At 47.1% G+C, this 26,607-nt stretch overlaps 1 protein-coding gene across 1 annotated transcript in view; it reads right to left on the bottom strand.

Moving 5' to 3' along the window:
* The window catches only part of MARF1 (meiosis regulator and mRNA stability factor 1), a 587,347-nt gene that overhangs the window by 313,959 nt on the left and 246,781 nt on the right, over window positions 1-26,607 (bottom strand). The window contains exon 15 of the mRNA XM_082261010.1: window positions 11,975-12,094. Coding sequence (XP_082117136.1) covers window positions 11,975-12,094 — 120 coding nt within the window. The remainder of the gene's footprint in view (window positions 1-11,974; window positions 12,095-26,607) is intronic.

Raw genomic sequence — 26,607 nt, 5'->3', positions numbered from 1 at the left:
TGGAACCTTGGTCGGCTAACCAACCTTTTAGCCACAGTGTACGCCTGAGAACCACCGCTGAGACTGATGCTCGCGCCAATAATGGAGTGGTGTCTAACGCCGCATCACATACAAACTGTAACCCCTGTATCATTTGTTCCAACAAATCTGATACCGCCTGAGGGACCTCTTCTAAGTCCCGGCGTAACCACTTGGTCCATTCAGTTACAGCCTGCGAAACCAGACCAATAGCAATTATTGGTCTGAAAGCTGATCCAATCAAGGTAAACATGGTGCGAGACATAGCTTCTATCTTGCGATCCACTGGATCTTTAAAAGACGGAGCGTCTTCTAGAGGAATAACCGTGGCTTTATTCAATCTAGCAATTGGTGAATCCACCACAGGTGGTTCTGTCCATTTCTTAATGAGGGTTTCCTCAAACGGATAACGCCTGTTAATGAGTTTAGAAATAGTAGACTGATTCCCTGTAGCAGAGAGAGGGAGGATATACCCTCAGGGACTGCCCCTAAGGTGGAGCCAGAACGTTTTGTCTTTCTGCCTAGTCCTACTCCTGCGGAGACAACATAACCCAGCTCTTGAGAATCAAGAAGACTACGTCTGTCAATGAGCGATAGAGAAAATCCCCTCCTTGGAGAATGAGAAACACTCTGAGAAGTCATTGTCTGGATATCATGATCACAAGATGTATACAAATATAATGGAAAACCCCTTCCAAAATTGCAAACACCGCAATATCGACTTAACTCGGAGCTTGCCGAAGCTTTTACTAACTTTTGATTGGTCAAATGATATCTTGATGCAACCTACCTTTTTTTTATATGTCATTGTATATTTAATCTCAAACGCGGAATAATAAATTTAGATCACTTTGATTCAATTCACTGACTCTGGTTGATCTCTATGTAGCTACAAAGCTGATTTGGAATCACTGACTAATAGGTGTCAGGTATTTGTACCTGAGAGGAAAAGATTCCACAACAGCAGGAAGGGGGTGAAATTGCCCTGTATTGAACTGGCTAAATAAATGGGGACAATACAATTCAACCATAAAATTAGTACATGGAAAATAAATGAGAAGCCCAGACACATTTCAAATTAATGAAGATGTTGGCCCAGAGAAGACTTCATTAAGTGGAAACGTGCTGGACTTCTCTCCTTTGGCACATGTCATGATTACGGCCATGTGTGTCTCCGATTGCAGTATTGCACCAGCCAAGGTGCAAGTCATTCATTTTTAATTTACTAGATTTATGGTTGAATGATGTTGTCCCCCATTTATCTAGGGGTTAATGTTAGTATTGTTCTGAATACAATGCTAATGTGTTAATTTTTTTCATTTCATTCAGTGGTACATATTTCTTATTTGTTTTGGATCTGAAAGTTCCAAATTTCCCCTCTTTTCTTTTCGTTTGTGGGTTTTTGTCTCAGGTAAATCATTTTGTGGTTCAAGCAGTCCCTGACAGCCAGGTGCTTTTTTTCACTTTGCAGTAGGTACCTGTTAATCTAGTAGTCAAAATGGCCAATGAAGAGTACGCTAGTGAAGAGGCCTATAGGATTCTGAGTATGTCAGATGAGATTAAAGGGGAACCCTTAGACAAGTCAGGCTCAGAAAACTAACCTTTAGAGAGCAGCGGCACTCTGACAGATACAGTATCTCTCAAAAGTGAGTACACCCCTCACATTTTTGTAAACGCATATCTTTTCATGTGACAACACTGAATAAATTACACTTTGCCTTTAAAGCCGGGGACTCTTTACCTGGAATCATGGTTGCCTTGTTCAATCCTGAAACCGGAGGGCCCACCACCGGTGGAACAGTCCACTTCTTAATAAGGGACTCCTCATAGGGGTAACGCCTAGTACATCGCTTAGGGACCACAAGGGGTTGCTTTGGTCGTCCACACTCTTTAGCAACAATTCTGTCAAAATTGGCGGGGGAAACTAAACACTTTTGCCGCTCTGGGTGGCTAGCGAGTGCCAAAGCGAACCCGCGCCTCCATCGCAGCTGCGTCCTCCATCTTCAAGGTCTCACGCACAAATACAACCAGTGCTTCCACCAGCGCCTTCTCATGCGCAGTTGCAGACGTGGAGGAATCATCCTCACTATGAGGATGCTGGGCGTGTAGTCGCATTACCAGCAGGGTGACCCACGCCCATGCCGACAAAATCAGATTCAGGTTTTGATGAGGCGGGGTGCTTTTTGCTGGCCCGTCGCCCGAAAGAGACCTTCACCTGGGACACAAAGGACTCCAGGACCGCCGTAAGTTCAGTGATGGATGGTTGTGACTCGGAGGGCCCCGCAGCCTCAGAGAGGGAATCAGGTGGAGAGATGCGCTCCAAAGACTCCATGAGTCACCAGGGGGACCCCACAAAGTGTAACACACTGCAAAGGGACAGCCCCCACCGTGCTTGCAGCACCACCTGGTCGCCAGGCACAAAGGACCAAGCGATCCTCAGCAGAGAGGGAAAGAACCCACTCTTTTCGTTAAGTTTTGGGAACCAGTTCTTAAAAAGGATATCAGGGAACTGGAGAAAGTGCAGAGAATGGCAACCAAATTGATAAGAGGCAAAGAGGAGCTCAGCTATGAGAAAAGATTAGAGGAACCGAATTTATTCGCTCTTGAGAAGAGGCAATTAAGGGGGGGGATATGGTCAAGTTTAAATACATAAGGATTTCGTCTACAAATACGGAAAGGTTTCTTCAATGTAAGAGCTGTGAAAATGTGGAATAGACTCCCTCCAGGAGGTGGTTCTGGCTAGCTCACTATATTGCTTTAAAAAAAAGGCCTGGATTCTTTCCTGGGTGGACTTAAATAAATGTGGGTACTAATAATAATAGTTAAAGTTGATCCAGGGAATATCAGATTGCCTCTCGGCGGATCAGGAAGGACTTTTTTTCCCCTGCTGTAGCAAATTGGATGATGCTTTGCTGGGGTTTTTTCGCCTTCCTCTGGATCAACTGCGGGTATAAGATTGTGTATAACGGAATTTTTGTAAGATCTTACCTGTAAAATTCCTGACAGTCGCAGCCACTTCATATTCATCACTAATGAGGTTATTGACCTTTTCTCCGCAGGAGTAGCTAGGCAACAAAATAGTTAATATCAAAGCTTTTAGCATATCCCACCCCTAGGGGGTGGTCCCCTCAATCAATACCTCCCTGCTTCCTGCATTCCCAACTCAGTTTCAGTAGCATAGCAGTAGAGTACATAAACAAACCCCAAAAGAGGGGCAGGGGCGGCGACTGTCTGAGGACTCAGAGAAAGGAATTTAACAGGTAAGATCTTACAAAAATTCAGTTTTCTCTTACGTCCTCCGACAGTCGCCGCCACTTCATATTCATCACTAATGGGGACGTCCCATAGCAGTGTAGACATGAGGGGTGGGAAAAAAAAAAAGCAGCCGCGCCTAAAGCAACGCAGTACCCACATCAGAGAAAGGAACCTTATCAAAGTAAGAGAACCAACTGGGCAACAGGAAAAAAACGTGCTCAACAGGAGCAACAACCCAGGAAAACAAGTAACCAAGGGATAAAGACATCCCAACAGCCAAGGACCCAAAACAAGGGGCCCTAAGGCACTGCCGCACTAAGAACCTTGCGGCCAAAGGAAGCATCCGCCGGTGCCTGAACATCCACCTTGTAGAATTTTGAGAAGGTGTGAACTGACGACCAAGTCGCCGCCTTACACACCTGGGCCACAGAAGCCTGATAACGATAGGCCCAAGACGTACTCGGAGACCTGGTAGAGTGCGCCTTCACAGGGAAAGGGGGAACCTTCCCCTTCAAAGCATAGGCTTGCAAAATGGTCTGTCTGATCCATTTGGCGATGGTCGCAGCCAACGCTGCCATGCCCTTCCGAGGACCCTCTGGAAGAACAAAAAGAGAATCCGACTTGCGAAAGGATTTTGTCGATGACAGGTAAACCCTGATCGCGCGAACAACATCCAAGGAATGCAAAGCCACCTCCCTTGGATGCTTAGGCTTCGCGCAAAGCGAAGGCAAGACAATGTCCTCATTGGAGGTGAAATTCCAAGATCCTCTTCGGAAGAAAAGAAGGGTTAGGTCGTAAGACCACCTTATCCAGGTGAATCACCAAGTAGGGAGAGCTGCAGGACAAGGCCGCCAGCTCCGATACCCTGCGAGCCGAAGTGATTGCCACCAAAAAGGCAACCTTCTTAGACAAGAGAGACAACGAGATCTCCCTGATCTTCTCAAAGGGAGCATGTTGCAATACGGACACAACAAGATTCAAGTCCCATGGAGGTAAAGGATTCCTCCGAGGAGGAGCCAAGTGACGCACCCCTTGAACAAAGGTGCTAACCAAAGAATTATACGCCACAGGGCGTTGAAAAAGAACGGCCAGCGCAGAAATCTGACCCTTAATCGTGGCCAACGCCAAACGATTAAGGGTCAGATTGAAGGAAAGCCAACACTCTCGATACCGAGTACGAGTGAGGGGAATACCCCCTGGACTCACACCAGGCAAAATACACCTACCAAGTACTGTAGTAAATCTTCCCCGAAGAGGCTTTTCTAGCCTTGATCAAAGTGGGAGAGACCCCTATCCTTCAGGACCTGGCTTTCAACAGCCAGGCCGTTAAAGCCAGCGACTGTAAAGCAGGATGGAATATCGGTCCTTGAGACAGGAGATCTTCTCGAAGAGGCAGACGCCACGGAGCGTCGACCACCAGATTCACGAGGTCTGCGTACCAAGACCGGCGAGGCCAGTCCGGTGCCACCAGAATCACCGTGCGCAGTTCCGAGGCCAACCTGCGAAGGAACCTGGACAGCAGCTGAATCGGTGGAAAGGCATACATCAGACGATACTGACTCCAGGACGTCACTAACGCGTCTGAGGCGTCTGCCCGAGGATCGCGCGTCCTTGCTACGAACCTTTCCACCTTGTTATTTAGACGAGACGCGAACAGGTCCACATCTGGGGACCCCCACTTCGCGCACAGCATCTGAAAGACATCCGGGTGAAGGGACCATTCTCCCTGGTCCAGGGTCTGGCGACTCAGATAATCCGCCTGCCAGTTCTCCACTCCCGGAATGTGAACTGCCGTTATCGCCGGGACGTGCGTCTCGGCCCAAGACAGAATGTTGGCCACTTCCTAAGCCGCGCGGGCACTCCTGGTGCCCCCTTGGTGGTTGATGTAGGCCACCGCTGTGGCATTGTCCGTCTGCACCCGAACCGGACAGCCTTGAAGCCTGTCCGTCCAACGCAGAAGGCAGAGATGTATTGCTTGCAATTCCAGAATGTTGATCGGAAGGGAGGATTCCTCCCCCGACCAAGTTCCCTGGGCGGACAGGACGCCCAGGACACCACCCCAGCCCGACAGGCTGGCATCCGTGGTGATCACCGTCCACGACAAAGGACGAAAAGACTTGCCCCCTGACACCGCCGGGGACTGGAGCCACCACAAAAGACCCCTACGGGTGAGGCGGCTCAACGAAATCCGCAGATCCAGAGATTGCGGACGCCCGTCCCACTTGGCCAGGACCTCCGCCTGAAGATCCCGTGTGTGAAACTGGGAGAAGGGAATCGCCTCGAAAGCCGAGACCATCAATCCCAGACACCTCATACACGTCTGGAGGGACGAGCACTGATTGTCCCTGAGGGACCTGACCTCGTCCTGAAGTGTCCGGAGCTTGTCTTCCGGCAGGAAGACCTTCGCTTGAACAGAGTCCAGTATCATTCCCAGGTAGGGAAGACGAACGGACGGACACAACGTTGACTTTGGGAAATTTATCGTCCAACCGAACTCCTGCAGAGTCTGCATCGTGATGGACAGGTCGTTCACCAGGCCCCGACTGGTCGCAGACCGAATCAAGATATCGTCCAGATACCCCAAGACAGAGATGCCCTGGGCTCTCAGTAAAGCCAGGACCGGCGCAAGCACCTTGGTTAAAACCCGCGATGCCGAAGAGAGACCGAAGGGTAACGCCATAAATTGGTAGTGTTCCTCCGCAATGGCGAATCGAAGGTACCTCTGGTGACCCTCGAAAATTGGAATGTGAAGATACGCATCCTTCAAATCGATGGAGGCCATGAATTCCCCCGGAACCAGGGCAGCCACCACCGAGCGCAGGGATTCCATGCGAAAATTGCGAACCCGCACAAAGTGGTTCAGAGCTTTCATGTCCAGAATCGGACGTACCTTGCCCTCCTTTCTGGGCACAGTGAACAGATTGGAATAGAACCCCCGAAATCTGTCCCGATGAGGCACCGGAATCACCACTCCCTGGGCCCGCAGGTCCCGCACCGCCAGGTGCAGATCCCGCAAGCGCTCCGGAGTCAGCTGAAGGTTTGAGGGAAAAAATCTGCCCGCCGGCCGAGAGAGAAACTCGATCTTGTAACCAGATCGAACGATTTCCTGAACCCACCTGTCCCGAATGAGGTCCAGCAAGGGTTGAAGAAAACCGAGCAAACGTCCCCCCACCCCAGAACTGGGTGAGGGCGTCCCTTCAGGCCGTATTGTTATGGGCAGCGGACCCGGACTGGCTGGACTTCTGCTTACCCGTCCATGGCTTCGTCTGGGAGCCTTGGCCCTTGAAGGGCTTGCCCTTATAGTGCGACCGAAAGGCACGAAAGGACCCCTGAGAGGGTCTAAACGAGGCATTCTTCTTACCACGAACAAACTTATTCTTGTGAGTTTGGGGCAAGAGAGTGCTCTTACCCCCAGAAATACCCTTTATCAGAGTATCCAAAGATTCGCCAAAAAGGCGAGATCCCGCGTAGGGCAAGTTAGCTAAAGTCTTGCGAGAAGATTGGTCAACAGACCAACATTTCAGCCACATCAGGCGACGGTTCAATACCGCCACACTTGAAAGACGCGCAGCCAAAGGAACCAAATCTAAGTCCGCATCACACAAATACATGACACCCTGATGGATCTGATCCACCATAGCCAAAGTTGTCGGCCGGGCAGAGTCCGCCACCAGGGTGCGCCTGAGCACCTGCGTCCAATCCGCAATAGCCTGGGCTGCCATAATGGAAGCAAAAATAGGCTTCAGCATAGAGCCAGCAACCGTATAAGAATGACGGGCCAGAGACTCCAATCTCCTGTCCTTCGGGTCCCGGAACACCGGGGTATCCTCAGCAGGGATCGCAGTGGATTTATTTAAAATCGCCACTGCATGATCCACCTGAGGCGGCACACACCAGCGCTCATCAGTGGCGGGTGTAAATGGATAACGCAGCTTGAACCTACTCGGCACAGCAAAAGGCTTTTTTAAATTGCGCCATTGCTCATCAACCGAGCGCTGAAATTCCGTAGAGCAAGGAAAAACCTGCGATGTTTTGCGTTTACTTTGCGTCCCATAAGAGGACATCAAAACAGGAGGACATGGTTCATCCTGCAAATGCAGCGCTTGCTTGATAGAAGCAACCAACTCATCCATGAGTGCAAGCTCTTCAGACGAGCCAGGGGGGAGAATTATCAACCCCTTCCACCTCAGCCTCCCCCTCAGACCCAACAAGGTCTAGAGTTGAATGAGACCCTGAGAAGGGCACTCCAGCCATAGCAGCCCCATCGCCCTCTGAATCAGAGGAAATAGACACTCTGGGCCGTTTTGTGGATCGATCAGCCACCAGCATCTGCACCTGAGCAGCCAAATTTGCCACAATAGTAGCCAGATCAGCCCCCTCGGGGGAAGCAGCAGCCCCTTGGCCCCCCACCAAGGCAGGAGGAAACTTGCAATCCTGAGAATCCATGCCCCAGTAGTATTAGGAAAAAAGGAGTACTGCCCCTTTAAGATCGCGGCGAGCGTAGCCCACCGCACCCACTGAATACACCGACCCCCACAGGGATAAGAACACTAGGCAAGGAATACAGGAAAATGGAAGGTAAAAACCTGGAGAGATCACACAGGCTGCTGCCACCGATCGCTGTCCCAGAGCAAAAGGAAGTGATGCAATGACTGACCGCCCCTGTAAAGCCTATGTAAGGCTACACAAACATGGCCGCTCGGCTGAGGATTTCCTAGGCAAATAGAAAATGGCGCCGACATGTGGCCTGATCGATCGCCACCAAAATTGCGGCGTTTGGCGCCAAAATGCCGCGCCTCCCCACACAGGACCGGCCACCACAATTCTGCCGCAAAAAAATGGCGGGTCGCCGCAGCGATCGCCGCACAGCATGTCCAAACCCAGACTGCTTCATGTATGCACTCAGCAGAGCAGGAGAGCCCCCCCCCCCCTCGCAGCCCACACACAGGCAGTAATTCCACACAGGAACTGACAGGGAGCTCAGCAGCCACACAGACATGCAGGGTCACACAGTCCCAGACTGACACCCAATAGACAGGTCCCCACATAGAGATACACTTACCAGTCCGGATGGCGTGGGGAGCCTGCTCCAGCGACCAAACCGCTGTACTGAGGACAGGGAGTGTCGCAGCCGTGACGCAGTGGAACTGCGGTGCAAAACCGCAATGGCGTCCAGTGAGGTAGCCACCTCACAGATAGCATCCCTGCAGCGAACAGGGATGGGTCGTTCAATGTGCCTGGGAAACCTGTGCTGAACGCTCGATGGCAGGCTGGGAAGCCCCTGGCCCTGAGCCCTGGGATCCAGGGTGGCCAGTCCGAGACCCAGCTCCGCACGATCATCTTCATCAGAAGAAGCTAACTAATGCTGAAAATAAACAGCTAAGTAAAAGAAAGAGAACAAAACTCCAAATAAAATCAAAAAGAGAAAAGAAGCTGAGACCCCCAGCACAGGAACAGCCAGCCTACTCCTAAGATAGGCATTAGAAACTGAGTTGGGAATGCAGGAAGCAGGGAGGTATTGACTGAGGGGACCACCCCCTAGGGGTGGGATATGCTAAAAGCTTTGATATTAACTATTTTGTTGCCTAGCTACTCCTGCGGAGCAAAGGTCAATAACCCCATTAGTGATGAATATGAAGTGAAATGGGATTTTATGGTTGTGTTTTCATTACTGTTGATTTTTTGTTTTTTTGTTTTTTTATTGGTTGAGCCAGATGGACTTGTCTCTTTTTTCAACCTGACTATGTAACCCTACCAGACTCACCACCCAGCAGAAACCGGCACCTGCAGCCACAAGGATAACCTGCACTCACATTTGGCGATCAGGAAATGAAAAGACCCAGGAGTCAGAACCAGGGGATAAGGGGGGACTCAACGCCGAAATCGCCGCCCACAGGGCTCCACTGACATGGCCACTGCTATTTTCAATGGCAAACCACCGCCGGACTACACAAACATGGCTGCTGTGCATAGAAACACACAGGCTACAGCAAAATGGCGGCACCACAAGGCTCCCAGGAGGGATCCCTAGGCCTTAGGGACAGGCCCTGGCAGGATCCCCCACCAGGTCCAACCCCCACACACAGCCGACTGTACGGTCGCCAATGGTGCACCCCCGCCTCCATTGACAGCATGGCGCCCTGCCACCACTCCAGGTGGTGGACCAGATCACCCACACAGCCCCAGCATAAATGAAGAAAGGGGGTAGGATGGGGACATTTGACAGGAGGGTGCCTGACAGGAAGGAGGGGAACTGGGGGTTCGATAGTCCCACACCAAAACCCTCCATGGGGGGGGGCGACAGATGCTTCCCATAACCGGAACCAGATGGGCACCACTCCAGACAGAACCCCTGCCATTGAAATGGGGGGCTGTCGGGCAGGAGGAATGCTGCGACTCGGGCCGAGACCCAGTCGTATGCAACCTCGCAAGGAGTTTTAACTTGCAGGCCAGCCCCCATGCAGTTGAGCTATGTTGAGGGCCGACGTAGTTCGGAGCTGAGGTCTGCGCATGCTCGCTGGCCACACTGGGGTGACCACTGGATCTAGATTATCCACCTTGTCGCCCAGCCCGGCAGATGATTGTAGATATCACAGGAAGAAACAAAGAAAAAAAATTTCTATCTAAAAAGGAAAAAAAATTGCCAGGACCAGAGATCCCAGCAAGGAACTAGGTCCTTACTCCTGACTAAGCAGAAAAAAAAACTGAGTACCTATAGCAGGGAGAGGGAGTGTACCCCCTGGGACTGGCCATAGGCATAGCCAGAATCTATTCCTGCCTAGTGTCCTACTTCTGTAGGGGGGCAGTATAATCCAATGGTTATGAAGATTAGGAGCTGTGTCCGTCAATGAACGAAAGTGAAATATTTTCCGGTTCTAAAGCCTGCAAAACCTAATTTCAAACAGCCTCCGATATAATGCCCAAGTCCTCTTTCCATTTTTGTTTACACTGTAGAGTGAATCTCCTAAGGATCTGTGTAGTGGGGCAAGTTGAGCTAGAGACCTTGATACCACGGAAGCATACTATACCATCTAAAGTTGTTGTAGTATTACCAAATTTCGGGGGGGGTATTATTCCAAATTGGGCTCGTAACGCATGCCCAAATTGGGGATACTGATAAAATGCTGTTTTATGTGGTGAGAATTTCAATTGTAAGGTTTGAAAATGTTCAACGTGACCTTGAGCACACAGTTGGAAAAGATCATTGATGGCAGCAGATTTTCACGTATGAAACCCTGATAGTTTGTATAGCTCAGTAGGAAGTTCACTGTCTCACATAAGACTTTACTTAGGAGGGCCCCCGAACTTTTTTTTTTTTTTTTTCCCCAGACCCTCCTAATCAGCACTATTGTAGGTTATCAAAGTGTTTTAGTAACAAGGAAAGCCTCAAGGTAGTAAAAATGTAAAAAGTCTGGAATTGGGGGCAAAAAAGACTGACAGCAGACCAGATTCCTGTTTTTCTCAATATTTATTCGATATATATTTAAAGGCCAATAGACTTTGCTTTCCAATGTGGTGTCCTGTCTTGTTCCTTCCTCTTGCCCTCCTTTTTAAGTTAGGGCTAGTCATTTTTCATGCATATATTAGAAATGTCTTTTTTGTACATTTTTGGTATATGCTGGCTTGCATTTTAGTTTTTTCGTCTTTATACTTAATGGGTTTTATTAGTTTTAAGTTTAGGAGTTCCCTTTTAGAGTGATATTGACAGTTGTATACATCGTAGCAATAGTTTGATTAAGCCCCTGTTCACACTGCTGCGATTCGCATGAAAAGTTGCACCCCATTGCCAGCAATGGAAACATTCAAATTGCCACAACTCATGTCGGAGCGACTTTGAAAAAGCCTTCTGCACTACATTTTTGCAGATTTCATTGTGATTAAGATAGATTTCTGTTGTGCAATGGTTTTGCAGAGCAGCACCTATTCTCCTCTTTCTGGGTACAGACGAGTGCCCTCATAGTAAACCATTTTAAAACTAGAGCAAAGCCGGCCGTGTGTCTATTGACACAGTGCGCGGCTGTACAAACAGAGGGTTAGGGGTCCTGCAGCCTTATAGGACAGTCAGTAGAATGAAAACTTTTCATACAAGTTTTAACCAGACACTGATTGAAGTCACAAGACTGCTATATACTGCTGATTAAGGTATTTAGCAGTTTAGATATGTTAAAATTGTTGCATTTCCACGTTCTGTGTACTGTAGGAGACCAGATCTAGTAAACGCAGGGGGTCCTGGGATTAGAAAATACATTAGGGTAAAAAACAAAAAAAAAAAAAAACATTCAGCCTTTAGTCCCCGTTCACACTAAGGCGACCTGTGAGGCGACCTGGTCGCCTCACAGGTGGCCGTAGGTCGCCTCCCATAGGGAAGCTGCGGACCCGTTCTAATAGGAGCGACACAAGTCGCTCCGACTTAGAAAAAGGGTCCGGAGCTTCTTTGGGGCGACCGCCATAGACTTCAATGTTATGAAGTCCGTGGCGGCCGCTCCGAGGTCGCTTGTATGTGAACGGGGACTTAGATCCACTTTAACTTTTCACCTCCCATATCCAGCACACCTATATTTAACCCCTTAATCACCATCATGACGCTATTTAACTTGTAAATTGACCCTTTCATCCACTCATTCATTGTTACAGATCATGTAACTGGTTAGTTAAACAAAAAAAAAAAAAATGAAAGTTAAATATTGAGAAGGCTACATACCTATAGAGAGGAACAGTGCCCTCATGTGTCTGCAAGAGGCTGTGTACTTGAGAAGCAAATGTTTTTAAGGAAAGGATAACATATGGGAATACGTAACAATCTGGATCAAAGTCATGTGTGCTGAAATGAAAAAGGAAAAAAATTAAACTAATTAGGTACGCATAAAAACTGAAAAAATAGAAAAAAAAAAAAAGTTTTGCATACATAAAACATTAAATATTAAAGAGATTCATGTAGGAGCATTAAAAAAAAAAAATGTGTCATATTTAAATCTCTAAAAATTATAATGCAGGTCTGTGAATAATATGCAAATTAACATAACTAAATCCAAAAAAAAGAAAAAAGTGAAAAATATTGCAGCTTACCAGACCTAAGATGTGACTGCATCTAGGTTTTTTTTAAAACCAAAGAACATTTTTAGTAAAGAACAGAAACACAGAATTTTTTTACTTACCGAAAAATCTATTTCTTGGAGTTCATTTAAGAATACGTAAACCCAACCTGTCATATTTTCGATATGTGCCAGCTTGTACCATATGCTTGCATGAAACCGTATTCTGTTCTCCGTATTGCTTTCTTTATGTAAAATCCCTGATGTCCCTGAAAGTCACTCTGCTATTGAAAACTGACCACACTAGGCATGAAAGCATACTGCGGTCAGTTCTCTTAACTGTGCTGCTGTTTCTCCTCCCCTAGCTCTTGAAGATCATTATGCAGCTGCAACATTACATATACTTGGAGACAGAACACTGCTGCTAAAAAGGAGGAGGTAGAAATGGTTATGGCCAGACAAGTATAGCCCCTCCAACTCAAATTAGGCTTCAGTTTTTGCAGAAATGGTATTAGGAGTACATCACAAAAAAACAGATGGATGGAATCTGTCACTCAATGAACTACATGCAACTGATCTTACACAGTTAAAGTTAAAAAAGTGGGATTATTTTTTTAATTACCTATAAAAAACGGTTCCTGGAGAAAATACCTATACCATATTATTAGAGTATTAGAGCCTTCTTGAAGCACCAGGGATCAGAGCAGCCAAAGTAGAGATCCTCTCGCACCCCGACTCAACAGAATCAAAGTGTGAAGAGACTTTATCCTTGTCCCATTTGGTTAGAATTTCCTTTTGCAAAAGTCTGTTTTGGAACTGGGCGAAAGGAACAGCTTAAAAAGGTGGAAACCATCAGGCCCAGAACCTGCATGCAAGTTCTGAGAGGCGACCAACGTCGAATCTCATGCTGCAATTTTTTAATCATCGTTCCCGGAAGGAACACCCGGGCTGAGGCTGAATCCAGAGTCAGCCCTAGGAAGTCCAACTTGGTGGACAGAGTCAAGGCTGACTTTTGAAAATTCAGAGTTCAGCCGAACTCCCGCAGAGTTCTCACTGTGATGTCCAGATCCTCCTGCAGGACAGATGACGATTTCACCCTCAGAAGGAGATCGTCCAGGTACCCCAGTACCGAAATCCCCTGCTGTCTGAGCAAGGCTAACACCGGAGCCAAACCTTTGTGAAAACCTGAGGAGCTAAAGTGAGACCAAAGGGCAAAGTTACAAATTGATAGTGCTCCTCGCCTATGGCAAAACAGAGAAAACGCTGATGCCCGACGTAGATCGGGACATGAAGGTAAACGTCCTCGATGTTGATGGAGGCTAGAAAGTCCCCTTGATGAAGATTAACCACAAATGTACAAATGGATTCCACTCTGAATTTTTGAACCGACACAAAGTGGTTCAGGGCCTTGAGATCCAGGATTGGACAAACCTTCACCTCCTTCCTGGGTACCGTGACAAGGTTTGAATAAAACCCCTGAAAACGTTCTGACTGTGGAAATGGGACTATTACCCCTTGTGACAACAAATCCTGTACCGCTCCTAGAAAGCCGTGAAGCCAATCAGCGGACAGACACAAATTAGAAGGGAAGAACCTTCATGGGAGCAAGGATCGAAATTCGATCTTGTAACCGGACCGAATCAAGTACCCACTTGTCCAGGATAAACTTGGTCCAGGGGTCCGGAAAGAAACAAAGACGTCCCCCCACCCCTATAATGGGTGAGGGTGTCCCTTTAGGCGGAGGAGGGCTTGTCCGCTGGGCAGTTAGAACCCACCTTGGACTTACTACCCCAGAGTCTCTAGGAACCCCCTTGGAAGGAGCGAGAAGATTTTGACCTGTTGTCCTGCGACCCTGTGGGACAAAAAGGCCGCTTGGGAGCTGAAAAAAAAATAGGACCACATTTGCAGCGAGGCTCTCTGCTCTTAGAAACCTGCGGAAGCAAGGTGCTCTTGCCTCCCGTGAACCCCTAATGATCCTTTCCATGGAGGCTCCAGACGGTCCCCTACAATGGGAAGGTCTGTCAGAACCATTTTGGAGGCTTGGTCTGCAGACCAACATTTCAACCAGATCATGCTGTGTAAAGTCACTGCTGCTCTGCAGGCCAATGGAGCTGCATCCAAGGAGGCATTACAAATGTATTGCGACCCCTGTATCAACTGATCCACCAACTCCACCATTTCATGTGGTGCTGACCCTCCTTCAAATCCTGGCGTTAAAGTTTTGCCTACTCTGTCAAGAGTCTGAGAGACCAAGGTTAAGGCAAATACTGGTCTTAGGATCAACCCCACCACAGTAAAAAGATGGCAGGCCAAGGATACTGGTAGTAACGACTTTATTCAGCCTAGAAACCTGGGAATCCACCACCGGTGATATCGTCAGTTTCTTCAAAAAAGAATCTTCAAAAGGATACCTCCTAGCAAAATGTATCACAGCCATGCATTTGAGACCCCTACTGACTAGTGACAATCTCAAAATAAGCGGGGAAGGGAAGCACTTTAGTCGCTCTGGATGGCCTGCAAATTCCAAAATTGCACCGGAGTCCTCCATCTTTAAAGTTTCTCGCAACGACACAATCAGTGCCTCTACCAGGCGCTTTCTCATGCGTGAAGGTGGGAGAGGAGTCATCCTCACTATCCGAGCACTCAAAGTGGGTGGACGCAGACCTCGTGGGGTGGCTTGCGTCAGAGGTGGCCCATTCAGCCTCAGTCTGAGGAGGCAGAGAGCACTTTCTGCCAGGTCTTTTCTGCAAAACCAGGTCCTCTGTAGACACTGACTGTAGGACCGCCGTCATGGCGGAGTGGGACCTTGAGGAACCACCCCCCCTTCTGAGAGAAGGTCCGGTGGTGAGATGTGTTCTGCAGGCTCCATGACACCCTGGTGCCACAGTGATATTCTCGCACCAATACAGGGAGATTATATATATATATATATATATATATATATATATATATATACACACACACACACATATATATACACACACACACACACATATATATATATATATATATATATATATATATATATATATATATATATATATATATATATATATATATATATATATATATATATATACACACACACATACTAAAAAAAAAATATATATATATATATATATATATATATATATATATATATATATACATATACATATACATATACATATACACACACACACACACACACACACACACACGAGCATATACCACAGGCTGTGAAATCAACAACCTCCGCAGTACTGACACCCGTGGGACTAAAAGTACCAGCCTCACTGCAATGAGAAGGGAACAGGCTGGGAGATACCACCAAGGACTCACCACCACCACGTCTCAGCCGAACTAGTGATAGGATAAAATACGTGCCAATCTGCAGCACGCTGATCCTAGGAAGCGGCTGTGCTGACAATAGAGAGACAAAGCAACACCGGCCAAAGTCGGTGGATCAGCGCGAACTGGTACATACTAATAATTGTAAATGTATAAAAACAGGATAATAAGAAACAAATAATTAGTGCATAAATGAAAACCATAAAAACATGAAAAACAAATATAAAAAGCCAAAGCTGGCATACATGCAAGGCAAATAGAGGGGGAGGAGAAAAGTTTGTTGATGAGATAGCCAAGGGCACTGTCAGACTATATCCAAAGGAGAGATGTAAGCAACCGGCAGCTCCTATGAGCGGTATGGGATCCATTTCGGATTAATGCAGGTCGGTGTGGTGACAGGCAGATCATCCTCAGAATTGCAATCTCCAGATGATGATGTGGGCTGGAGGGTAACAGTGGCCGTGGTGCCAGCGCAGGCACTGCTGTATGCAAGTTGCCGATTGCAGCAGCAGGGAGATGTGTATACAAATAGCACTGTCTACTGCCGTGCCTCCCACAGAGGCGTCAGCAGCTAGATGCTGGAAACCGGAAGTGTCGTCACCCTCAGATGACGGATCCTCCATGGATACCGACGAGTCAGAAGTCAGAAGGCCAAAGGGGGTCCAACCCAGTACTAGCAAGGTGTGCCTAAAAGTGGCTGGTGAGTATATATATTATACAGTGCTCAAATGAGTACACCACCAACAGATGTTAGAAAACCTTTGCCTTTCTTTCAGAATCAACATTTTCCTTTAGGACACTGTACTACAAAATACTCCCACAACTGCAGGCCATTGAATGAAACTAAGATTTGTTAATTTGCACACACAAGTGTTTTTTTCCAACAAATCAATTCAAGACCAGGTTGCAGAAACAAATACACCCCAAAGAAAGTCTTAGGAGCAAAGCTAAATTTTAGAGAAAATCCTAATGAACAAGAATTGAACTGGAGGAGATCTAATTATTAAACAGGTGTCCAGAAGACAGTTGATTTTAAAATTACTTAAAAAGAAAACACCTTCCAATTTCATGCTGTCCGCAATAGCGCCACATGGAAAAGGAATGTCACAAAGGCGGAGAAAAAAACCTACCGTTAATTCACCGGTATTGGTGTTTCTTCAAACCTTCCAGGATTGCCAACATAAGAGATGATAGGCTCCTCCCTACAGGAAACACAATCAATTTACAGTTTGTTAAAAGGCCCCACCCTTCCCCTTGTCCCTCAGTTGTAACAAAGTAGCTTCCACAACCAATTCACAAGGGATTTATAAGCACCAGAGCACTCACCAGCTGCCATTTACCTTCTCTTACCTTACTCACCCTTTTAAGAGGGCGGGAAGTAGGCCTGCCATCCTGGAAGGTTTGAACAAACACCGTTACTGGTGAACTAACGGTAGGTTTTCTCTCTGCACCTTCCAGGACGGCCAACATATGAGAAGATAATAAAGAATCACACATGCCTACCTTAGGGTGGGACCACTGCCTGCAGTACCTTTCGGCCAAAGGCTAGGTCTTGCTGAGACAACACCTCCACACGCTTCAGAAAAGTGTCATGGCTGCACTGCAAAATCCGTTCCCAGGAAGATCCTGCTTTTTCAGCCAAGGATGTTGCCAGTGCCCTTGTAGAATGTGCCTTCAACTTTGCTGGAACCAAAACACCTGCAACCCCATAAGACCTGTTAATGGCTTGTCTAATCCACCTAGAGACAGTCCTTTTCTTGGTCTAGTGGTCCAGAGTAGAGGATCAAAAGACGATTAGAACTCCTAAACTTCCTGGTCCTCTGTAGATAAGTGAGGAGGCACCTCCTCACATCTTAACAGTGACAGTTTCTTTTTTTTAGGGTTATCAAACGGTTATCTATAGGTTCAAAAGGGCTGGCCTGGTATATACCCAAAGTACAGCAAACCTATGACTTCCGTCACCACTGAATGTTGGAATGTCAGTTTGTGAAAAAAAAGTTCTATATACCTGGAACCTCATACACCTGCCCGCAAATGCAATGAAATTACGCGGAAAGGAGTTTGTTAAAGAATGTTTTTAACCATATCGTAGCGATCAGGTATCCTACCTGATGTCTGGAACTATAAACCACTCCTTATAGATCTTTCCACAACTAATCAGGTGTCCTACCTGATTTGTAACAGATGTAATTAACAACCCCTAAAGTTGCGCACTGATTAATACCAGTGTAGTTATAACAGAAATTACACTGGGAATCTTTGTGCATTTCTGACTTGGCAGTCAGGGTACAGCCAAGTAACCAACAGAAAAGTTACTAACAACAATGTAGTGAATTTCTTATGTACAGAAGAATAAGGTGTAATAGAAAGACATCCCCGACTTTCAATGTGGTGTATTTCTATTAAGAAAAAGAACCATATAACCAAAATAAACAGAAGACAGACAACCAGTGTTGCATATTTTCTGAATAGCCGTAAAACACCACAAAGACACAACTAAAACGTCCACATTGTCTATTTCTGAGACGCAGCCAGACCAGGCATAAAGTCAGAGTTATGGTGATTTCAACTAAAAAACAGCCAGCAGAGGGCAAGCTTTATATAAGCATTGCTTGGAATCTAGATACTAAAGCTTCCTCCACCAGAGGAGAACCAGGGTAGTTCCAAATAATGGAAGTCTAAGGTGGGTGTATACACCACAATGGTAGTAGCGGTTAACCTACCATTTTATGAGGTGTAGTTGTCCCACACACAGGTTGGAATCCAAGTCTCCCAGCATTTAAGGTCTTAACGAGCACAGACCTGGAGATCAATTAAGTCAGCCTTAGGAAGAGCTGGACACAATTTTAGCTTGGAAGCAATCAGACACCTGAAGGGCTTAAGCAACCATTAAATATAGGTTAATATATGCAGCTCTTTGTATAGAAGTTTTTTCACCCAAAAAAAAAAAATCAGTTGCAGAAGACAATGATTCTAGTTCATCAAGCGGTGGGTAGTAGCCCAAACCACCAGGAGTTCCAATTAACTCTTACACACTAACCGATCTAACAGCAATGCAAGGAGGAAACAATAGGTTGCAGCTTGTTAAGTTGTTACACGTTGCATGTTAAACATAGCAAGCCACTCCATAAGAAAAAAGGTTCCCTAAGGGTACCCCCTAAATTACTAAATCACCCATCTTGGAGGTTCGTGCCAGAATCATAGCAGCTGGCCTAATACATTCAGATTATCTGGTGTGCATTGCTGACCAGGGAAAAAAAAAATGATATTATTCATATAATCTTCGGGTTCCTGAAAACCACCTTACATACCAATTGTTTAACCCTTTAGGAATGTCTAACTTGTTCAGTGGCAGAAATGGCCTGTAAGAGACTGTCTAACAGGTGTCACTCCTTCACTAGAATTACCCTTATTGATGTGCAATAGGGTTTATTGTGAGAGACTGACAAATTAAAGTTGAAATGACCACAGCATCTCCTGATTTAAAAAGAAGCTGTGGACATGGGTCTAGCTGAAACTTCTGGGTTACTTATTCCCAGGGCTAAAGGGAAAGATAGTGGTACCCTCATTAGCGGAGGGAGTACTATGACAAGCCAAAGAAACCAACTGGCTGCTATCAGGGATACTGCTAAGCTCCCCAGGTAAAAGGAAGTACACATCACTGTTTTTCCCCATTTTACCACAGCCACAGGGCTTGCTCATCTATCCTCATGAACACTGGGAAAGAAGGAAATCTTGCATTAACCCTGAGGCCTCTTCACCTGCCAGTTTGTTAATACAGGTGTAACAAAAAGGCTTTGTATACCATCTAGACCAGTGTTACTCAACTCCAGTCCTCAGGGCACACTAACAGGCCAGATTTTAGGGATTACCTTGTGAAGATGCAGACTAGAATACTGCAATCACTGAGCAGCAAATTATATCATCTGTGATGTATTTCAGTTTTCACGCAAACCTGGCCTGTTAGTGTGCCCTGAGGACCGGAGTTTAGAAACCCTGATCTAAACAAACTATCCCCACAATTACCACCTCTGTTAGAGGAGCTAGTGCTAGCTGCAATAGGGGGTGGTATGATAGAGGCCTCCTGGGTCCCAGTTCTGCAAGAACTGCAACAATCAGAAACATAGGCTACAGTTCCAAAGGGGAAACATGGGGGGTCACCAGGGCCTAAAGCAGACATCTGTACAACCGCCGCGCCCCCCCCCCCCCCTGCAGACAAGGGAAAGAAAAACGGCCTTACCAGGATCCGGTCTGCTTTAGTTGTAGCCACTCGGAGCGACTTTCCCTCTTCCATGAGGAGAGTAGCGCCAGGCTTTGTTTCTTTGGGAGTCTTCCCGTTCTTCAGGACCGAAGAGTCTGCCATCTCACCGCCAAGAGGTTTCAGCGTCTACTCCAGGTACTCTCTTCCTCTTCCATGTTGCACTGCGCCCTCGGGAAAACGGAAGAAAGCGAGGCTTGAGGCGCGCTGTGGCAGGCTTTTTGAAATACAAAGATGCTGAGATATCCTGGAAAACTGGAGGAGACCCCTGCAGGGAATCAGGACCCAGGCATGGAAGAACCAATAAGAGGAACGACTGCCTGGGGCTCGGGGCAACATGCAAGAAGCCCAAGGAGGAGGCAGGTAGGGAGCAGCCTTCACTGGCCCGGTCGTACCTGGCTTACAGGGGGACCGTCCAACACCCACTGTTTTGGGTCAGACAAAAAAAAAAAACAATGTTCCGCTGTGGGAGAAACACAATCTAAACTGAGGGACAAGGGGAAGGGTGGGGCCTTTTAACAAGCTGTAAAATTGATTGCGTTTCCTGTAGGGAGGAGCCTATCATCTCTCATATGTTGGCTGTCCTGGAAGGTGCAGAGAGAGAACTGGATTTTTGACTTACCGTAAAATCCTTTTCTCTGAAGTTCATTGACAGACGCAGCTGCATATTCTTTTTAACCATTGGGTTATGCTGCCCCCTACAGGAGTAGGACACTAGGCAGGAAAAATATTTTTACCACACCTATGGGGCGGTCCCTGCAGGCATACACCAACTTACTCTGCTATAGGATTTAGTTTTGCTGCAAGCAGTGATAGAAGTATAAAAAAACCCAACCCACTCAGAAATAGAGGGGTGTTTGCTGCGTCTGTCAATGAACTTTAGAGAAAAGGATTTTACGGTAAGTCAAAAATCCAGTTTTCTCGATCGTTCAGTGACAGATGCAGCTCCATATTCTTCTTAACCATTGGGACGTCCCAAAGAAGTATTTGCATGAGGGATGGGAAAACAATGGAGAAAGAACGTAATTCCAAAAAAAGGCTAAAACTTTATCTAACCAGGTAACATGGAGCTCAACCAGGAACTGGAGCTCACCTGGAACAAACACCCTCAAAGAGACTAAAGTCTTTCAAAAAGCAGCATGCAAAACCTTGCAGCCAAAAAAAAGTAGCCGAGGATGCCAACACATCTACTCTATAGAATTTTGTGAACGTTTGCACAGACGACCAAGTTGTCGCCTTGCAAACTTGTATCACTGATGCCTGATGGCGAAAAGCCTAAGAAGCACTCAGCGCCCTAGTAGAATGCGCCTTCACAGGGAAAGGTGGAACCTGACCCTTCAGTGAATTAAGCCTGTACCACTGTCTGCCATCTGGATATGTTCGCAGCAGACGTAGACAATCCTTAAGGAAGAAACTACTGATTAGGTCAAAGTACCACTTTATCTGTGGACCACCAGATAAGGTGAACGGCAGGATAGCGCCGCCAATTCAGATAATCTGCAAGCAGAGATAATAGCCACCAAAAAGGCTACCTTCTTATGACAGTGTAAGCAGAGGAATCTCCCTAAAGTTCTCAAAGGGAGGTTTTTGAAGAACAGACAGTACCCAAGGCCAACCGCTGTTCAACCCCTTTGGAGAAAGGCCAAAATCCTAGCCACAGAAAAAAAAGCAAGGATGCACACGTACAATGATATATCTTCCTGGGAGGTAGATTTTTCAGCCTTCAACAGTGTAAGAATTATTGAGTAAGAAAGACCCCTGTTCAACACCTGGCTTTTAATAGCCACGCCATTAAAGCCCGCGACTAAAGCACGATGGAAGATCAGCCCTTGAGACAGCAGATCTTCCCTGAGAGGAAGTTTCCAAAGAGCATTGGCGACCAACCTTACCAGATCTGCGTGCTAAGACTGGCGAGGCCAGTCTGGGGCCACCAGAATGAACAGAATCCCTTCTACCTCTATTCTGTGCAGAGTCCTCGGCAGGAGCTTCAGCAGAGGAACGCATAAATCAAATAGATAGACCCCAAGGAGCCCCCAGAGCGTCTGTAGGGTCGGCCAGAGGATCCTGAGACCTGGCTTCAAACCTCTGTACCTTCTTGTAGGGTCGAGAGGTTAACAGGTCAATGTCTGGTGTCCCCCACCGGACACACAGCAGGTGACATCTCCGGGTGCAGGGACCATTCCCCCCTGATCCAACACCTAACGACTCAGGTAATCCACCTGCCAGTTCTCCACTCCTGCGATAAGCATGGCAGAAAAGGCTGGAACAACATTTTCTGCCCATTTCAGGATCTCTGCCACCTCCCAGGACACCAGGACACTCTTTGTGCCCCCTTGATGATTGACATAAGCCACAGCCATTGCATTGTCCGATTGAAGCCAAACTGGACAACCCTGCAGACGATTCCTCCAGTGACTCAGGCAAAGCTTTATCACTCCCAGAACACTTACTGGCAGTCTGGACTGCTGCACGGTCCAGGACCCTCGGACACCGGCTTCCCAAGCACTCCTCCCAAGCCGGACAGGCTGGCATCTGTGGTCACTACGGTCCATACAAAGGAAGGAAGGATTTGCCCTGGCGTAGCGCCAAAGAGCGAAGCCACTACAGAAGAGTACTCCTTGTGCTGTGGCTCAACCGAATCATAGTGTCCAAGGGTTTTGGATCTTTGTTCCACTTGACAAGAATTACCCTTCGTAAGGGTCTTGTGTAAAACTGAGCAAACAGAACTCGAAGTTTGACACAGACCGAAGGCTCGCGTGCAAGTCCGCAGAGAGGACAGGCAGCTGGAGAACGGCAGGCGAATCGCCTTCTGCAACTTTTGCAGCTCTCCCGGGGAAGAAACACCCTCACCGAAGCTGAGTCCAGAGTCAGACCCAGATATCCCAGCTTTGAAGATGGGACCAGAGCAGATTTTTTATTAATTGGATGTTCCAACCGAACTCTTGCAGAGTCCGTACAGTGATTGACAAGTCGCCCAGACTGAATGCAAGTCTGCTCTTAAGAGGAGATCGTCCAGGGACCCCAGTACCACAATCTCCCGCTGTCACAGAAATGCAAATACCGGAGCCAACACGTTGGTAAAGACACTGTGGGCGGAGGCAAGACCAAATGGTGATGACACAAATTGATAATGTTCCTCTCCTACAGTGAAGCAAAGAAAGATGCTGGTGTCTAGCGTAAATAGGAATTAATTTAAAATAAAAGACAAGCCAAGACCACAGTCCCAGCCGGGAACTAGGTCTTACTTCTAAAGTAGGCAGAAAAACTGTATCCTATAGCAGAGTGAGTGGGTATATGACTTCAGGGACTGCCCATAGGCATGGTAAAGTGTTTTCCTGCCTAGTGTCCTACTCCAGTAGGGGGCAGCATAACCCAATGGTTAAGAATATGGAGCAGCTTCTGTCAATGAATTCTATAGCAATTAAAGAACATTTCTAAATGGAGCAAGAGGAAGAAGGGGGCAGGTTCTCCTCAGGAACTTTGACAGGGGCTTCACAGAAGACCCAATGCTATTACCCCAGGAAATTCAGAGACCATAAGAGGACAAGGCATCCATACACAGACGGTCCTGAAGTCAGCAGTTCGCACACTAACGCAATAGAGGTTATTTTTAATTTGCTAAACTTCAGCTTTACATCTTTCCATGTAAACCAACAAAACAGGAGGTAATGGTGGCGTTTAACAAGTACCAGCAATGTAGACGTTTCTTTTTTTTTTATAAATTTGATAATTGTTTTCAAAAAAAGATACAAATACATTTCACACAATATCCTCTTCCCTCCCCTATTTCTCCCCTCCACCTTCCCCTTCTCCATATTAGTTGTCTCTTTTTCTCCACTCCATTTAGTAAACTCTCGTTTTCTTTAACTCCTTCCAATTTTCCCATGTGTCGCCCCATTCGTCTATCTCCTCCTTCTCCCACTCCCTTAGAAATTCCAGTGTTCTTATTCTCTCTACTCTTTGCACCCAATCTCCTATAGTTGGTGCTTCTTTCTGCCAAAATAACGGGATTAGTCCTTATGCTGCATTCATCAAATGGGGTACCAGTGTTACTTTATATTGCCTTACTGAGTTTTTTGTACCATGGAATAGGCAATACCAAGGTTATTCCGGGATGTCCATTTTCGTGATATTTTTAATTTGAGCAAGAATTTCCTTCCAGAACTTTTTAATTTTTGGACATTCCCACCATAGGTGGGCCATTGTACCCACTTCTGTGCAACCCCTCCAATAATTTTTTTATTTTTCTTTTTGGTAATTAGGAGTTTTATCGGGGGTAATAAATGGATTTTTGTAAGAACTTACCGTAAAATCCTTTTCTCTTAAGCTCATTGACAGACGTAGTCTTCTTGATTCTCAAGAGCTGGGTTATGTTGTCTCCGCAGGAGTAGGACTAGGCAGAATGACAAAACGTTCTGGCTCCACCCTAGGGGGCAGTCCCTGAGGGTATATCCTCCCTCTCTCTGCTACAGGGAATCAGTTCTGTTTAAAGCAGTACAGAGAAATTAACCCAACCCAACTCAATGATAGAGGGGCGGGTACTACGTCTGTCAATGAGCTTAAGAGAAAAGGATTTTACGGTAAGTTCTTACAAAAATCCATTTTTCTCTATCGCTCATTGACAGACGTAGTCTTCTTGATTCTCAAGAGCTGGGACATCCAGAAGCAGTGCCACAAATGAGGGGTGGGATTGACAAAATCAAATCCAATCTAGTAGGCCCAACCGGTGCCAAACTAGAAGTTTTAAAGGCTCATTATAAACAAAGAATGAGACTAAAAGAAAAAAATTTCCAACGGAAAAAAACCCTCGAGGTAGACCACTGGTCTCCTCAAATTGCGGCCTGCAAAACCTTGCGGCCAAATGAGGCATCAGAGATGCCATTACATCAACTTTATAATGTTTAGAGAAGGTATGCACCGACGACCAGGTAGCCGCCTTGCACACCTGGACCACTGACGCCTGATGGCGAAAGGCCCATGACGCACTAAGTGCCCGAGTGGAGTGCGCCTTAACAGGGAACGGGGGCTCCCGACCCTTAATAGAATAAGCCTGCACTACCGTCTGTCTGATCCATTTGGAAATGGTCGCGGCAGATGCAGGCAACCCCTTTTTGGGTCCATCTGGGATCACAAAAAGTGAATCCGTCTTGCGAAACGAGTCTGTCGTTTTCAAGTATACCCTGATCGCCCGGACCACATCCAAGGAGTGCAAAGCAAATTCCCGAGGATGACTGGGCTTAGGACACAGGGAAGGTAATACAATTTCTTCATTCAGATGAAATTCTGAAACTACTTTTGGTAGGAAGGATGGATTCGGACGAAGAACCACCTTATCTCTATGAACCACCAGATATGGTGAACGACAAGATAATGCGGCCAGTTCTGACACCCTGCGTGCAGAAGTAATAGCCACCAAGAAGGCCACCTTCTGGGACAACGTGGGTAGAGGAATCTCCCTAATATCTTCAAAGGGAGGTTTCTGAAGAACCGACAACACTAAATTAAGATCCCAGGGGGGTAACGGCGCGTGCACTGGCGGAGCCAGATGTCGCACCCCCTGGATGAAATTCCGCACCAAGGAATGAGTAGCCAAAGGCTTCTGAAAGAAGATGGCTAATGCTGAGACCTGACCCTTGATAGTACTCAAGGCCAGTTTCTGCTCAACCCTTTGTTGCAGAAAAGCCAATATTCGACTAATCGAATAAGACCGAGGACGGAACCCCAAAGGTTCACACCATGCAATGTAGGACTTCCATGTGCGATGATAAATCTTTCTGGAAGTCGCTTTCCTTGCTTCAACTAGAGTAGGAATAACTGAAGCTGACAAACCTTTGTCCTTCAGCACCTGGGTCTCAATAGCCAGGCCGTTAAAGCCAGCGATCGTAAAGCAGGATGGAAGATCGGTCCCTGAGACAGTAGATCCTCCCTGAGAGGAAGTCTCCATGGGACGTCCGCCACCAGTCTGACCATGTCGGCGTACCAAGCTCGACGAGGCCAGTCCGGAGCTACCAGGATTACTGGGATTCCTTCCTCCTCTACCCTGCGAAGAAGTCTTGGCAGTAACGCGAGAGGAGGGAAGGCATATATTAGCTGGTATTGCCCCCACGGGGCGATCAGTGCGTCTGCGGTTTCTGCTAGAGGATCGCGGGAGCGAGCCACGAATCTCTGAACTTTCCTGTTGAATCGTGATGCCAACAGATCCACATCCGGTGTGCCCCACCGTAGGCACAACTGGTGGAAAACGTCTGGATGGAGGGACCATTCCCCCTGATCCAGGGTCTGACGGCTGAGATAATCTGCCTGCCAATTCTCCACCCCCGGAATGAACACCGCAGAGATTGCTGGAACAAATCGTTCCGCCCAGCGAAGAATGCAAGCCACTTCTTTGGCCGCTCGGACACTCTTGGTGCCCCCCTGATGATTGACATAAGTCACGGCCGTGGCATTGTCCGACTGGATCCGAACCGGGCTGCCCTGGAGCTGCTCGGTCCAGTGAATCAGACAAAGTCTGATCGCTCTCAGTTCCAATACATTTATCGGTAATCTGGATTCTTCCGGGGACCAAAGTCCCTGGACAGATAACTGACCGAGAATTCCTCCCCATCCGGATAGACTGGCATCCGTGGTCACTATCGTCCAATATATTGGCAGAAATGACTTTCCCTGGCTGAGCATTGGAGACCGAAGCCACCAAACCAGAGACTCTCTGGTCTG

The sequence above is a fragment of the Pelophylax lessonae genome (genome assembly GCF_965119305.1).
Source record: "Pelophylax lessonae genome assembly, chromosome: 6".
In the NCBI taxonomy this organism is placed as follows: domain Eukaryota; kingdom Metazoa; phylum Chordata; class Amphibia; order Anura; family Ranidae; genus Pelophylax; species Pelophylax lessonae.
The sequence above is the reverse complement of the archived record's forward strand: the minus strand, read 5'-3'. Positions and strand labels throughout refer to the sequence as shown.